Source organism: Talpa europaea, assembly GCF_964194135.1.
Source record: "Talpa europaea genome assembly, chromosome: 7".
In the NCBI taxonomy this organism is placed as follows: domain Eukaryota; kingdom Metazoa; phylum Chordata; class Mammalia; order Eulipotyphla; family Talpidae; genus Talpa; species Talpa europaea.
Window position 1 is genome coordinate 2,942,254 of NC_140074.1, and position 16,846 is coordinate 2,959,099.

General features: G+C 49.8%; 1 protein-coding gene across 1 annotated transcript in view; it reads right to left on the reverse strand.

Moving 5' to 3' along the window:
• The window catches only part of NUP214 (nucleoporin 214), a gene marked incomplete at both ends in the record, with an annotated part of 90,837 nt that overhangs the window by 42,264 nt on the left and 31,727 nt on the right, over nucleotides 1–16,846 (reverse strand). The window contains 5 exons of the mRNA XM_084236297.1: nucleotides 6,893–7,047; nucleotides 8,815–9,027; nucleotides 15,803–15,886; nucleotides 15,980–16,065; nucleotides 16,602–16,784. Of these exons, the coding sequence (XP_084092423.1) occupies nucleotides 6,893–7,047; nucleotides 8,815–9,027; nucleotides 15,803–15,886; nucleotides 15,980–16,065; nucleotides 16,602–16,784 (721 nt within the window). The remainder of the gene's footprint in view (nucleotides 1–6,892; nucleotides 7,048–8,814; nucleotides 9,028–15,802; nucleotides 15,887–15,979; nucleotides 16,066–16,601; nucleotides 16,785–16,846) is intronic.

A 16,846-nucleotide genomic window follows, 5' to 3' on the forward strand; every position in this document is an offset into this window, starting at 1 on the left:
TACACGACTATTTGTGTTTATCAAAAATGACAGAATTTTACACACACACAAAAGATGGGTTTCATTGCATGTAAATTATGCCTCAATAAAAAAAAAAAAAACTGCTAAAGTTAAAAAAACAACAGAAAAATCAACAGATTAGGTTACTTAACTGCTTAAGAATATCGACTGGCTGGGCACTTGGGTCCTGGTGGCGCCTGGCTGGACATCACACACCTCATGCGCCCTGGGCCTGCTCCCGAGGTCTCCTTGTCACTCCAGCCACCAAGACCCACCTGCACCTCTCTGAAACCTGCTTGACACACTCCACCAAAGGTCCACCATGGCTCTTCCTTCCTTAGGATACAGGCAACCTGCATTCTGACCTTTTTGTTGTTAACGTCAAGTGTCAAGTCACTGAACAGCAGGCCATTAACTGAGTCAGGGAAATCCAGTTTAATGGTGAAAGAAACAGGATTTGGTATTTCTGAGCTATTTTAGTCACTAAGTGTGTGTCGGAGGCGCCCCCTGACGCATATTTAAAATTGCAAACCAGACAATAGTCCTGACACAATTCCCCCACTTAAATTTTCTCCGCCGCACCATCACCATCTTAAGTGCTACATATTCTACCTATTTATGTCACTGATGGTCTCTCCATGACCAGGAAGGAGATTCTCTAGGTCTGTTTTGCTAACGGCTGCACCCCTGCACCAACAGCGGCGTGGGCACTGTCAGCAAGATGCTGCTCAGTTAGTACGGAAGCAGCGGTGCGGTGACCATCACAGCTGGAGAGGGACAGGCGCGGCTATGAGGGCCAGCACTGGCTGCCATGGAGGCCAGTCCCGAGGTCACCTACCAGCTTCTCAGTTAGGTCTGCTCCTAAGTGGCAGCTGGCTGATGTACACGAACTGATCTGAACTCCTTAGCCTGCTACCAGGACCAGTCAGGGCAAGGTTGCTTCTCTTCCCTATTATGGAAAAGCATGACATATGCAAAATGAAAGAGGAAGGAAATAAAACTTCAGGGACAGGGTGTTATGTCATCACTTCCTGTGGCAATTGGCAATGCCTGTGGAACAAATGGACCGATTAGTGCTGCTGCCCATGAAGACAAGATGCGCTTTGAATCAGGATCAACCTTGAAAAAATTCCTAGAGGAGATTGTGTCTGTGAGCCCTGAGGACAAGCGGAGCCCTGGAGAAGCAGCACGCTCTTCAATGACTCCAGAGACAGAGCCCACGACAGTGGCCTGGGGCGCCCATGCAGATGAGACCGCTGAGCTTCCTTCTGTCGCCTGAGTTCAGGAAGAAGGACTTCTTGATAAAGAACCATCTTCTGATGGATGGACACCACCTCCACACAACCGCAGGGAAGCTAGCGAGGAACTTTACTAAAGGAGGCCACAGAAGCCTGCAGGCAGTTTAGAGAACATGATCCTGATACATTAAAATTTAATACAACTGATCTCTCTGCAGCGGCTTGTTGTTAATGGAAACACCAAGCACTGTATTATTGGCAACAAAAATTAAACTTCTGCTGCCGAGTACAAAAAAACCCAAAAAGCTCACTAAGTACTGGTTGAAAGGATGAATGAATGCGTGCATGCACACCAACATTCCCCGAAGCAATGATGGTCTGGTGTGTTTTGTAAACAAACCAACTGGAAATCCCACCTCATCTGGAAATCAAGCTAGTGCCTACCCTCCCTTGATGACCAGGTAGGTCTCAGCCACACAGGCCTTCCCTCCACTTCACCTCAAATGTGCTCTGCCTTGCCCAGGCCTGGCTTCCACACATTGTGCACCCCAGTCCCAAACCTTAGCCGGCAATTTCTAGTCATCGTTCAACCTTCAGCTGAAACCCCCGTTCCTGACCCACCTCCTCCTTAGCCCCAGACTTGATCAGTCAACCTCATAGAGCGCGTCCTCTGTATTTCCTCCTGAAGCTTAACTACGATGTAACCAAGCAGTTGCTCACGTCATGATAAGCTTGGCAGATGTCCTCCATAAGGGCAGGGATGAGGCCTCCCCGGTGGCACAGTGGGTTGAGCGCAGCACTATGAAGCTGTCTGCAGCTTCTGAGCATGGGTTTGACTTCCGGCCAGCCAGGGAGATACCCACATGGCGTGGCAGACCTCTCCTGTCATGCCCGCTGCTCCCCTCAGCAGTGCTTTCGGTCTGGCTGTTCTGCTCCCTGCTCTGTCTCTGGTGAATTCTCTCACCATCCCGTGCCTCTGACCTGTACCCAAATTCTTGTATAAATAAATAAATCTTGAAAAAAAAAAAGAGAGAGGGGATGAAGGGAGTCAGATACTCTCCAGTGTAGCCCTAACACTTGAGGCGGGGTTCGCAGCAGCGGCCCTGGGAGCAGGGTGGTTGAGTGCTGCACTGCGCGGGAAGTGCCCCAGTAAGGGCTGCTCCTGATAAACCCCCTCCTCAGAACAGGACACTTACTTAATACAATGGGTGAAACCAACGAACAGAAGGTGCGAACAGCCGAAATATGTAAGCTGACCCAGTGATAAATCTGTTGGATGCCACTCGGGAAAATAACTCAGAACAAAAGAAAATACACTCAGGAAACTACTGCTAACAGAAGCTGAGAGCAAGCCATTTCGTAAAGAACATACTCCCCTCTCAATTTTTCTACTGGGGGCGGGGGAAGACGGCAGACACCAATTTCCATTTGTCAATGACGCTTAGAGTTTCCCTATTACTCAATAAATGATGGTTAAAAAGTAATAAAGCGGGCCTCCCCGGTGGCGCAGCGGTTGAGCGCTGGGCTGCGAAGCTGCCCGCGGCCTCTGCAGCGCCGGTTCGATCCCCGGCTGCTCTCCGGCCACCAGAGGAGGGTCCCACATGGCGCGCAGACCTCTCCTGCCGCCCGCTGCTCCCCTCAGCAGTGTACTTTGGTCCTTCTGCCTGCTCTGCTCCCCGCTCTGGCTCTGGTGAATTCTCTCACCCTCCCATACTTCTGACTGTACCCAGCACTTGTATAAATAAATAAATTAAATAAATCTTAAAAAAAAAAAAAAAAAAGTAATGAAGCTCCAGGCACCGTGCTGGGCAAGCAAGTCATGTAACTGCAGCACAGTCTAATTCTGTGGAGACAGGAGGAAAGTGTCTTCGAGATTCCTCTCTCTTATGTCCATTTCCCTTCAATCGGAAGAAAAGCAGGTGCAGACTTGCCCCTTGACGAGGTGCGGTCAGAGACCAGCAGATGGACCCATCGGGGAGCAAGGCTGAGAAAGGGCACCGGGCCATTTCCAAGGGGTGCTCTTGCACAGCGTTCATTCCCAAAGGAGCTCAGAAACACTAGCCTGCATTTCCTTCACCATTACACCAGGGGTTCCTGTCTTAGGAAACATCCCGCCTTTCAGTGGCTTCTCTTTGCCTTCCTTACGCTAGGAATCTGACCACGAGTCTGACTCTAAAACCACAGAGCCTTTTCCTTTGAAACACTTACAACCACTTGACAAATGCCATCTTGGTCTAAACAGCACAGCAAAGCTTCAAGGTCACTATGAGAGAGAGGCAAAGGCTTTTTTTGGTTGCAGGGGAGTGGTAGCATGGCCCTGAGATAACTAAAACCATACCAGGAACAGGCAGCGTTGATAAATGGATCAATGCAGAAAAAAAGAGAAGGGCAGCAGAGTGCTGAAGGCAGGCCGCTAGGAAAAACCAAAGCAGACAGCGGGCAGACCAGTCCTGGGGGTAGCAGCATGGGCATGATGCAGGAAACCACGGGCCTGCGGCTGCACTGCCAGCTGTGGACGGATCATGGGCTCCAGACACTAACATCCTGAATGACACTGATCCTCACCTTCCCTACATGCATTCCTGCTGAGGAATGTCCCTCAGCTCTTCCCCAGGTTACCAGGGAGGCTGGGCTGGACTAGCGTGAGCTTGGAACCAAGTACACTGAGTGACAGGGCCCGGGAATGGTCTGTCTATAAAGTGTGCAGCCCAGGGTGGGAAGGGGTCAGCGCCTTGAATTCTACACAGATTCAGACTAAAGGAAAGTGAGCTCTGGCAGGAATGACCCCGCTGGCCAATCCAGCGGGGAGAGAAGCTGGAAGTCTCCAAACAGAGCTGCTGCCTCTTCAAAGGCTGCCTTTTCACACGAAAGGCAAAAGACTTGAAAGAAGAGAAATGCCTGAAGGAAAGAAGAGAGGCCTCCCCACCACGAGACTGTCAAGCTCAAGGTCATCACTGCATCTTCCCAATCAGTCGTCTGCCCTAGAGCAAAACATCAACTCTGGAACCCTGAGAGTTCCAGAGCATTAAAAAAGAAGGCGAAAAAGGTTCTGCCTGACGTAACAGCCCTCGTGTGTACTGCAGAGACCAGCAGATGGCCAGCGCAGGGCAGGTCACCAAGACAGGCTCAGGGGCGGCTAAGGCAGCTGTTACTGGCAAGCGAAGGACGAAGATCCTCCAAGAGCCCAACGTGCTCCCCAAATTAGTTATCCACTGCTCTTAAAAACCTCAGGTGAAGGAGGCTCCACAGGAGGGTGACCCGGGCCGGCAGCCCTGCTGCTCCCGCAGGCAGTTCATTGCTGTTCCAGGAAGAGTCAGACAAACACGCGGAGGAGTAACATACCCCATGGCTGCAGAGGAGGTGGTCTGCTTATCCTTACATTCCTGCAAGTTTAGCAATTCAGAGCCAGGCTTCCAAGGTGAGTTAACGTTGGAAGTACTCGTAGCTATATGAATAGGGGAGAGAGAGACACATATTAACTGCAGTAGGATCAAAGACCCAGACATATACAAACGAATAATCGGGGCCCACGCTCCAGCAGAATGCGGCCTTATGTAATGGAATCTCCTCAGTGAGTCTGCAGCGCTGTGCTCCCCGGGGCACCTGGCCTCCTCTGCTAGTAAAGATTGTGGAGTCAAGCTCTGTGCCATTTAATCAAATGTACCAGTGGAGGGAAAAAGAACGTCCCGGCCAGCTTTTGTGGAGCAGAGCTGAGATAGCAGCTACTTGCTTGGCACGTCTTGGAAAGAGCAAAGAGATAGGTGGGCGAACAGACAGGCGGGGGAGTCCTTCCGTCCCCCTGCCCTCCCTCCAGTCAACCACTCCTTTGCAAGGGCTTTTAAGGGTCAGAGTCCGTGGTGGGTGATGAGAACACAAAGGTGTCTACGGTACTATCTCTTCTCTAGTGGCGAGCAGGCCTGGTAAGATGGACACAAAGAAAACGGGCTGGGATGAGAGCGGGGAAGGGGCCGAGCGGTCCTGAAGGGAGGAATGGCAAGAGGGACCGATTCCTCGCCGCCCTACCTTGGGCGTGTCTGCTTTCACGCCGCTGTCTGGTGCTCTGTAACTGAGAGCTGTGACCCAGAAGACTAGCTGACACGAGCAACAAACTAAGGCCTGAGCCAAGCTCTCAGGTCTCTCGTCTCTGACAGAGACTGCGACCCAGGTAGGGGCGGGTCTGGGCAGCTGTTTCTTCCCTCCCTCAGAGCCGCCTCCAGCGACGCTTCGCTACGACCGCACATATCTAATCTTTCACATTCAAAGGTGCATACACCTTAGAAATTTTTGCTTCCAAAATGAGAATGGCAGTCACGCCACCTCCTGCTGAGAGTGGAATAATCCTAAGTGCTGGCAGATTTTAAGTTTATAAATAATGGAGTCTCTCAGCTTGATTTCAGGCCTATTCAGCATAATGCCAAGATTCTGCTTGGTCCACGTACTATTGAAAGAAAACATCACAGAATTCTTTCCTTTTCCCAGAAGGTTCAAAGGTACCTGAAAGTGTCACCTTGTTTATGCCGTTTCATATCTATTTCAGATGCCTTACAAAGGGTTTTAATATTTGAATTTTTCTTAGAAACCTTTACTGTTGAATAATGGTAATTCTTTTTTATGTACATCAAACCACCATGCCTTTTTAGTCTTCCAAAAAAAAAAGTCTAACCTGATATGTGTTCTAAGCAGTGATGAAACTAAAAAAATAACCATATTCAGCCCAAACAAGAATATCTGATTCACAGCAGTTTCTTAACCTGGGCACTGTTGCCACGTTGCGGATGAGTAATCCCCTGTTGTGGGGCGCCCTCTGCAACTTCAGTTGTTTGCAGCGCTCCTGGGCGCTATGGTAAATGCCAGCAACACTGCCAACCATTTTTGGGGGGAGGGTCAAACTAACCTTTGGTTGAGAACCACTTGTTTGTACAAATTATAAACTGGTGACAACCGATGTACTTGAGGCCAACTACCTAGAAATGTGCATGTAGAGAATTCTGGACAGCCACAAACCACTGACAAAATGTAAACACTGATGAGCTGGTGGACATCCTCTGCCAAGGCTGAACTGCAGCCTGAGGCACTGTGCAGCCAGGGGGAGGACAAGGGCTGGGGCCCGGCTCGTACCACCTGGCAATGGGCAAACTGTACCACAATGGGCCCAACACTGCTAAAAAGCCAACACGCATGTCCAGATCTACCTCCTGGGGTGGCTGTGCCCCCCCAAAATGAGATCAAGACAATTTTCACATTAGTGGGGCTCTAACCGCAAAGGTTCATTCATTTGAGGCTTGTCTTGTTTTCTGGCACATCCTGTTTGACAAACAGCAGCAAACCACTGCTGCCTGCCTCCCTTGGAGGGCGCTGTAAGCAGACTTAAGAAATTAAAAATGAAGGGAGCATTGCCAAAAGCAAGGACTAACAGCTTCATCTAAAACCACTGATTTCCCACTTAACTGAATGTGGCAGATCTCAGACTCCTCTTAAACACCAAGGTTTCAGGCCTCGTCTCTGCCTTCTTGGAACTCTCCCCAAGACAGGGAGGGCACTACCACACCAGTTTTCTCTTTGGAAGGCAGCAGTGTCTCCTGGCACCTCCTGTGGGGCCAGGCTCAGTGGGCAGCAGTCCCCGCAGGTGTGCGGCCACAGCTCTTACCTGGCACCTGACTGGCCTTCTGCCGTCTCAGTGCCGCTGCACCGGCCGCTTGGGGAGCTGAGATGGGGTGGGAAGGACCAGGGGCGCTGTGTTTCACGGTTTTTGTTGCAAGCATTGTGCTATCAGCCCCCTGAGGAGTGATCTTGCTAGTAGATGTAGATACTGATGGAAAGAGAAAGATTAAGTGAGAGAGTGGGACACAGACAAGTTAAAATGGTACATACTCCATATCAGGTAAGAGAAAATGTTAACACTAAATACCTGTGTTAGCACAGGAAGGCCCAGCACGCAACAGGCTGGCCCCGAGCAACGTGCCTGCCTGCCGCCTCTACGGCTGAAACACTTCACCCAATTGCTTCTTGACACTGAGATGAGCCTGTAACAAGGGCTGAAGCCAAAGGCTACTACAGGTGGTGCCCCCTGGAGGGGGAGAAGCGGGTGAGGATGAATAGCCCCAGAAATATACCCAGACAAAAAAGATGAGTGGGGGTGAGATAGGAAACACAAAGGGCTGCAGAAGCAGGCCCCGGGATCAGTCATTCCATCCGATCTTTGCATCTATATAATAGTGCATTTTCAACACGTACCCAGGGCTGAAGCCAAAGGCTGTTACAGGGTCGCCCCCTGGAGGGGGATGCAGGTGTCGAGGACTAGCCCAGCTGAAACACGCCCGGACAAAAAGAATCCGTGGGTGGAGACTCAGATAGGAAATATAAGGGGACTTGCAGAGCAGCCCACAGGATCAGCCATCCCAGCCCCCACCACGCCCATCTTCCAGAAGGCTGTGCGGGCCTCCGAAGGACGTGGAGAGGCTTCCAGCAGCCAACTTCAGAGGAGAAAAGTTGAGGCTTTGCAGGTAGCCAAGCGACTAAGACCGTCCCCGGCTTTGCTGCTGTTACAGCCGGAGGGGAAGGCAAAGACCCAGAGCTGGGCACCTCCCTGAGTGGCGTGAGCGTGGCTGCTTGTTGGGCCGTTCGGCTGCTGCAGCTGCTGTTTTGTGCTGCTTGTCTGACTGAGCTGGCACATCTCAGCAGCTCCGCTGAGCATCTCCTGTTGCGTCTTTTGCTGTCGTTGTGAGTTGGATCCCAGACTACTGTCTGGCTGCCAGGGGCTCCAGGCCCCCACTGGCGGGAAGACGCCATATTAGATGTCTCCAGTTTAGGACTTCAAAACATGGACACCACTTGGGGTGAGATAACCGGCCACTTGGGGCCTCAGTGATTCTTTGTTTTCCCCTGTTTTTTAAATAAATTTTATTATTGTTGTTCCCTGAACCTGACTGGTCTTGCAATTGTGTGTACGGATGGAAAACCTAACAGTGACCAGTAAACTCTTTGGGTACTGTCCTTGGCCAGTTTTAGTACCCTTATCGCCCAGTATCAATGTGACTTTCATGCCAACATCTGTCAGCTGCCTGCTCTCCTCTCCAAGAACCTCTCGATTCCAGGACCGGCACCACAGCGAGAGTGCCCTGCCGGAGCCCCAACACCTTGGATAGCAGGTATCAGCACGCAGGTCCCGGCAGTGAGCCAAGTCCCACAAGCTGCATGATAGCTGGTGAGCTTTCAGACAGAACATGGCTACAAGCAGTGGGCTGAAAGAGCCAGAATTTGAAGGGCATGACTGTGAATGTTGCTTGAACAGGAAAATAGCCCTGTCCTTTCACTCCTGAGACCTGTGTAGATAAACAGAAGCTGGTCCAGCAGTGATAGTATGGACCCTGTAGAGTCTCTTCACAATATCCTGCCAGTCACTTTCCAGGGGAACACCCCTGTTTTGAATCAGCCTTCTGGTTTCCTGGAATATTAGCAGAAAAGGGCTGGACCCAATGACTGACTGGTATGGTAGTATAAAACCCAGTTACAGCTCCCTCATTAGTTACAGACCTAGCAGGTGAAAAGATAACTTTCCATCTGGTTCTTTACTTACGCAAATCTCCCATCACACCAGGAGATTTAGTGAAGACGGAAGATGTGCGAGTCACGGGGGTATGGCGAGGGGCCTGGGTCGCAGCATCGTCGTCTTTATAGGCTGGGCGCGCGTCTTCGTTCTCCAGAGACTGGGAAATGGATGAGGTTGAGCTGACTTCATCCAAGTCTTCGTAGTATCTCTGAGACAGGAAGGCGGACCGAGACAGGCTGGCTACAAAGCCCACGACAAAAGACAATTAGACAATGCCAGGCCAGCCCGAAAGTGAACTGTCACTGTCGACCGAGAAACATCTCATTTGTAAAGTGACGTGACTACTTTTTATTTTACGTGGGAGCGGCGGCCACCAAGTGGGAGCAAAGAGAGCTGGGGCGGGGTCTGTGCTCGAGCAGGGCTGTCGGCAGCTGAGCCGGGGAGCGGGGGAATGTTGTGACTGTCGAAAAAAAAGTAAGACGTGAGAGCCGAAACGAAGCACCAGAGTGAAAGGCAGAAGACCCGGGCCTGCACCAGTTCTCACAGGCAGAGCAGCAACGTCAGGAGAGTAACAGACATGCTCCTGAGCAGATGAAGTCCTGCCGCTGCCCTCGCTTGCCAGCGATGGCTCCGAGAACAGGCAGGGTGCAACCTGGACAAGCCGCCACGCCCTCCATCCTGAGTGTCGCAGACACGTCCAGATAAATCTAATGAAATTCAGTGACCTTCCCTGGTTACTTTTCCTCCTACAAACCACAGATGCGTAAAGCTTCACCTGTGTTACTTCCCACCATGAGCTCCAGCATGCATGTGACTGCGTGTGTGCCACAAAAGTAAAAATCAAGCACGACAGCAGCCCTTTCCCCTCGAGTTACTGAAAAACACTGCTAGTATTTCCAGATCATTTGTCCTGTGGCACATCACTGCGAGATTTCCTCTCTCATGATGTAACTGCAACATAATAGACTATGACCGAACCAGTGGGACATGCTGGGCTCCTCAACTGGGTGGCCAAGAGCCAAGTGCAGTTATTAAATTCAAATAATGTAAAGACTAGAAAACTTCAACACTTCAGTGGTGCCAGTCATATTTCAAATGCTATTTCAAATAGCCACAGGTGGCTCCCACATTAGCCAGCACACGGGACATCTCTACTACCACAGAAGGTTCCACTGACAGGTACCATGTGGGAGTTTGGATGAAGGATGCAAGTGGGCCACTTAGGAATTCCATCTGTGGGCACAGCAGCACCAGTGAGCTGCAGCGAACATTTATTGAGAATTTACCTGGAGCCCCGTGCTGCCCTAGGCATCTGTGGACCTCAGCCCACTTAATCCTCACACTTATACCATGAGTTAGAAATTGCTGTATCTCATGCATGGTTGATGCTTAGAAAGGTTTTCTGTGCAGGGCCTCCCTGGTGGCACAAGGGATTAAGAGACAACCTATGAAGCTGTCCACAGCCACTGCAGCATGAGTTGGATCCCCGGCCAGGGAGCTACCCACATGGTGCAGAAGACCTCTCCTGAGTCGCCTGCTGTTCCCCTCAGCAGTGTATTTCAGTCAATCTGCCTGTTCTGTTTCCCACTCTGTCTCTGGTGAATCCTCTCATCCCCCACACCTCTGGCCTGTACCCCAGTTCTTGTATGCATAAATAAATCAATCTTTGAAAAAAAAAAAGGTTATCTGTGCAAGGTCATGAGGCTGGGAATGGCAGAGGCAGAATTCAATGCAGGTGTATCTGACTGAGAGACCCCCTTCTCACCAGCACTGTTCTGTTAGAGCTGGACCCTGTGCAGGCAGAATTCTAACCCTCTGCGCCCTGGGCCCATGCCCGGGTTATGTTGTGATAGCTGCATCAGATGGCAAAAGGAATTTTTGCAGGCATAATTTGGGTTTCTTGCCAGTTCACCTTAAAATAGGGAGATTATCCTAGATTCTACAGGCGAACTCTTGGAGGCCGTCCAGGCTCAAAGAAGGCAGAGAGGGGCAGTACAGCAGGGTCGGGCGTTAGCAGCGGCTCACAGAAGAGGGGCTGGAGAGCACAGTGAGGGAGACAAGGACCCGAGTGCCACAGCTGCGAGAAATGGGTGAGCTGAGAAGTGGAACCTCCCCCAGAGCCGCTCCGGGCCTGGATCTGTGACCCACACATACTACTGTGCGATCGTAAACAGAAGGTGATTTAAACCACTAAGTCTGTGAGAGGTCATGACAGCATCCTGGAAAACAATCACAAGCCTGCAGTCTCCTGGGCCACGCTGCTCTCAATAGTTTCTCTAAAATTTCATTTCTAAAGCGATAAAAGAGGACTCAGATGCGTCGCCCTCGAGAGCTGGCTAGAGAAGCTGAAGGGACAATGCAGCCCCAAGGGACGAGTCCCAGTTTCCCTCCTTCCCTTCCCGACCACACATTGGCCCTGGGAGGAAGACCGCCAGCTGCAGATGCAACAGTCGTGCCTGCTCGCAGGGCCAGGCGCTTGATGGCCCACTCTCCCCGGGCACTGCAGTCTCAGCTGGCACGTGCCGCTCCCTGTTGTGACCAGCAATCGGCTCCCTGGCACCAGGAAGGCATCAGAATGCTCGACTACCCCTCTGGAACCCAAAGAATCTCATTCTGCTTAAATGTGATGTCACAAGGAAAGGGAGCGAGCTGCATCAACAGGGAGAAAATAGAGAACGCGCGGTCATCTCCGCAGGTGCGGCAAAGCGCTGAGCTTATGGGCCATCGCAGAGTTTTCCTTTGAGATCCAGGCAAGGAGCCCACTGGTCATTCACTGGCCTCTGCACTGCAGGGCCAGGCCAGTGAAATAAAGTATGAAAAACAAATAAAAGGAATGAAAAAGGAGAAATGAAAGCACTTTTATCCATGAAGGATGTAAATGTTTCCACACGAAAAATACTAAAAATAGTTCCGTACAAAGCCCAAGAAAGAACCAGACACCCGAACACAGAAGTGCAGGGAGGCAGGTAGCCGCATACAAAGCCAATGCTCCAAATAATCTGACGGTCTGATGGCGTCTAAGGCCCCGCATCTGACAGAAAATAAAACATAAAATTAAAGAAAAGGGGCCTCCCCAGTGGCGCAGAGGTTGCGCACTGGGTTGCGAAGCTGCCCGCAGCCTCTGCAGTGCCGGTTCGATCCCCGGCTGCTCCCCGGCCACTGGAGGAGGGTCCCACATGGCCGCAGACCTCTCCTGCCACCTGCTGCTCCCCTCAGCTGTGTCCTTCGGTCCTTCTGCCTGCTCTGCTCCCTGCTCTGGCTCTGGTGAATTCTCTCACCTTCCCGCGCTTCTGACTGTACCCAGTGCTTGTATAATTAAACGAAACAAACAAATAAATAAATAAATCTTAAAAAAAAAAAACAACAACAACACTGCATTCAAAAAAAAAAAAATTAAAGAAAAGCCCACCATTCTAAGTGCACGAGGCGTGCTCTCTTAACTCTTAGGCAGATGTCCAACAGAAGGCAGGCTCGGCCTGCAGGCAGGAAACATCAAGGAAGGCAAAGACCCGAGTGACCGTGCGAGGGGCGTGGGGATCAGCGCAGCACAAAAGCCAGCTAGAGGCTCACCTCCACACCCCTCAAAATGCCCACTTTCCTCTGTGGGTCGAGGGAGGTGGGATTTAACAAGACAACTCTAATATTAACATGGAAATGGACAGCACCAAGCAGAGCCAAACATTCTATCTACCTCATGGGTCAGCAAACCGTAACCACCGTCGGTCGGCCATCTGCTTTTAGAAATAAAACGTCACTGAAAGACAGACGTGCCCATTCATTTACATCCTGTCTGTGGCTACTGTCCCCGTACGAGGGCAGAGCTGAGGTTCGAAGAAAGTAACAGGAGCCGCAAGGATGAAATACTTACTCTGCCTTCTAAGGAAAAGCTTGGAACCCCTGCTTCATACTGTAGAACTCTCTGTAGTGATGAAATGCTCCCTGTCTCCCTGCCTCCCATTCCAGCAGCCACCCGTCACATCTGCCGAGCAGGCACCAGAGATCTAACAAGCTAACAGTACCGGGTAGCTGAATTTTTACCTTTATTGATTTCCATTCATTTGAATAGGCTATCACCCTGGCCACACAGCCTCAGGGGCTGGCAAAGAGCAGTGCTAAGACTATGTTAGCACTAATTAGGGTGGTGTGCCAGTAATGTTTACTGATCAGTGTACGAGGCCAGGAGACCCACAGGTATAAGGATAACTGATTTATCGTAAGAGTGGCTGCCTAGCAGGAAGAGTCTTTTTCAATGAAGAGTTGGGAAAATCAGATGTCTAAATACAACACACGATACAAGCTATACTTTCATATCATACATAAAAATTGATTCCAGATTTTTGGGGCACTCTGTTGACAGCACAAACAAACCAGGGCACATCCATGCAATGGAAACACCGTCAACGAAAGGACCTGCTGAAACAGGGGACGCAGCATGGGGCACCACAGACTAAGGGTGGGGAGCCAAGGTGAAGACAACGTGAGTCCGTGAACAAGCAATTCCTAAAACGGCAGCTCCACAGAGAAGGAACATGGAGGAGCCTTGGCTGGGACAGAGGGAGCGGTTACAAGCCAATGCGAGGGAACTAGGAGGGACGGAATGTTCTGAAAGTGGACTGTGGTAACGGTTACACGATTCTATACATTTACCAAAAATCACCAAACTGTACACTTACAACAGATGAATTTTATATTTAAATCATGCTACATGAAATGGTTTTTAAAAAATTAATTCCAGATAAAGAGCCCTATCACTTCTCGGCCTCTTGGCTAAGATCATGTGTCCAGATAAAGAGATCTAAATTTGCAAGATAAACCTTATCATTCCTAGACAATAAAGACACGCACATGCTTGTCACCAAGAGACTTAAACAGAACACAGAGCACTGCAGACAAGCCTGTATCATTACGGGGTTAAAAGGCAACCAAGTATCTGTAACGCCTATAGCCAACATAAGGCTGGTATCCAGAATTCATTAAAACTTACAAATCAATAAAACAGATTACCCAGTAGAGCAAAAGATTTAATCAGATACTTCATTAAAAAAAAAAAAAAGATTTAAATGATTAGCAAACATATAAAAAGGTCACACCAGAATAGTTAAAAGGAGAGACTGGCAAGGTCAAGCCTGGCAAGGGTGTGACACTGTGGAATAGTCACACGTCGTGGTAAACGCATGAAGACACACAACACTAGATGCCAGAGCCCACTGAAGCTGGTGTGTGGGCAGAGCGTGAGCTGAAAAGCCCACTCCGGGCTGTGTGAACAGACGGAAGGAGCACAGGTACTCCGTGAGCGCTGTGCACGCCAATGTTCAGAACGTCCTATTCTACTACAGCTACACAGCTGATGTCCACCAAGAGGAGACTGGATGCGCACAGGGAGCGCGTTCACAAAGCAACAAGACAGGGAACAGCCGCATGCAGTAAGGATGACTCCTACAAGGCTGATGTGGAACAAGAGACACCCTAGAGACTGAATGAATGAACTAACACAGTCTGCGGAGGCTCCAAACCAGCCCAAACCAAATGACAGCATTTGAGAAGTTTAAGTAGTAGAACTCTAGACAAGCAGAGAGTGTTGATGCAATGGACAGTCCTGGGTTAGAACCCAGGTTTTAAATAGTGACTGAGCAACACGTTAGGGGGCAGGCAGCTGGCAGACTCTGAGAGCGGACAGCAGGCTGGCTAACAGAATACCATCAGTGCTAATTTCCTGAACAGATCACCCCATCGTGGTTGTGTAGGAGAAGGTCCTTGTTCTGAGACGACACAGGTCCTGCCCGCAGCTTATCTTCAAGTAATTTATCAAAAATAACCATCCCAAGTACTCATGTGGGGAGAGGCCGTGCAGACACTGCTGGAGTCCCGGGTCACGGGCAAGGGGATGCTCACGGTGTTATTCTTACAACTGGGAATTTGAAATTTTTAAAATGATAAGTAGAAATTAATAATGTCAAAAGAAAAAAAGCAAATTAATAAAAGCAAATGCTACCACCTTCTATGCCCAGGCAGTAGTGTCTTTGGGGAGCAGGAAAATTGGGGCTGCCCAAGAGGGGCGCAGGGAGATGGGGGCCACAAGTTCTGGTTCTCAATTTTGCCGAAGGGGACACAGATGAACGTTTCTGTTCTAGGCACTTGCTGCCCGAGGCTGTTCACGGTTTTGCAAGATAAGATGCCATGATGTTGTATCCGAATTGAAGAACGGTAGTGATTTTTTATTTGTTCTTATACTTTTCCATATTTTTCTCATTATCGACCAAGAGAACATATTCTTTAGATAAGGAAAAATGCTAGTTAAAAATTCACTGGATTACAAATATTGTTTACCTCTTTAACTTCTTTATCTTAAATAATTATAGAAAAACCAACAAATTGCAGCATAGTAAGACTATTAAATTTCCTTGTGCTATTTTAATTACCAAAAGGTATTCTGGTTGTTGGCATAAAAAAACAGTTAAACTCAGAACAGAATTTCAAAGAAAAAAGCATATGTGGGCATTAAAGCAAAGCCAGGTTAGTTGTGAAGTTATGAAGAGCAAGTATTTCAAAGAAGAAATTTCGGGTAATTAGCTAGACAATTTAATCACAAAAATTCTTTTCAGCAGTTACGTGACTCTTTCCAGCGAGTACGTTTAGTCCCCACTGCCTCGTCAGTAATGCTTTCTACTTTCTTAAGGAGGCTTTCCCCACATGCAGTCTTACCCAAAACCCCACACAAGTCGGAAAAGGAAAGCCACTCCAGCCAGGCAGAGGGGAGGGTCTCTGGAGTGCTCAGCCATCCCTGAACCCTTGGGAAGCCTATCACATGAGCTAAGGTCTGCAGAAGACACAGGGGAACCCCCAAACAGCTACCACGAGCTGCCTCATCAAATACGCATGAGCTACTTTTTACTCCAAAACTCAGACTACAGTCTGGGGACACTGTCTCTATCACCTATTAGGAAATAAAAGCCCAATCCCACCCCCAACCTAGGTATGGGTTTGGGGTAAAAAATGCAGGGCCTGTTCCTTTTACCTGGAGCAGTGGATCTCACTGGTGGGGTCTTCCTCTTGGCCAAGAAGTTTCTCAGCTGTGCCTGTTTCACGGGGGACAGTTTAGCTGCAAGAAATACGTGAGCCCATAAATGCTTACGATTCGGTTCTTTTGAAGTCAGTAGACAGAAGAGAACAAAGCGACTCAGAACTGACTTACCTGGTACTTTGGGCAAGGGTTTGGCATGAGAGTCTATGGTGGTTTTCAACAAAGCATTGCGCAGGCTTTCAAGGTCACTATCAAAACTGAAACAGAAGAGTGTTACAAACCAACCAATCACTACCTAAGAATCTGAGGGGGTGGGACGGGGTGCGGGCAGTGGGGAGTACTAGCCTTCTAAAGACAAGCAGAGGAGATGAGTGTATCCCCCCAATCAATGTCATCAGTCCAAAAGGCAAGGCAATGACCCTAACATGACATCCCATCCTGCCACACGCAACACTGGTTAAAATCTACACATTCAGCCCACAAGGGAAACACAAACCCAACTTGCTAACTTCAGGGGCAAACTAACGGCTAGGCTGAGGGCCACCACACTCAAGCAAAATGACCAAACTGAGCTTTAAGACAGTAAGTCAACCTAAACTTGCTTCATCGGCTCTTGACCCGGTGCTTTCCAGGCCTCCCTCTTCAGTCGCCCATGAGGCAGCAGTTAGAGCCAGTCCGGGGGCAAAGCAGCCAGACCAGGACCTCACAGGTGGCAGATAGCAGAGGAACTTTAAGCCCCATCTGACCCCCTAGGCCCTGCATCCCATCTCCTCACACCCTTCAGCCCACACACCTGTGCGTGGAGCTAGGGGCAGGCGAGCCCGAGGACAGGCTCCACGGGGATGTCTGCTTGTAGAGGCGGAGCTGCTGGAGACTGTCCACCAGGTGGTTCAGCCTCTTCCTCTGCTGGTTGATGATCTCGCGATTGTTGGCCAGGGTGTTGAACAGCGTCTCCCGCTCTGGCACAAGCAGGCGCCTGTGTTGATGAGGTGTGAAGAAGTAAACACGAATGGTCAGAGGAAAGACACCTCCCACCAG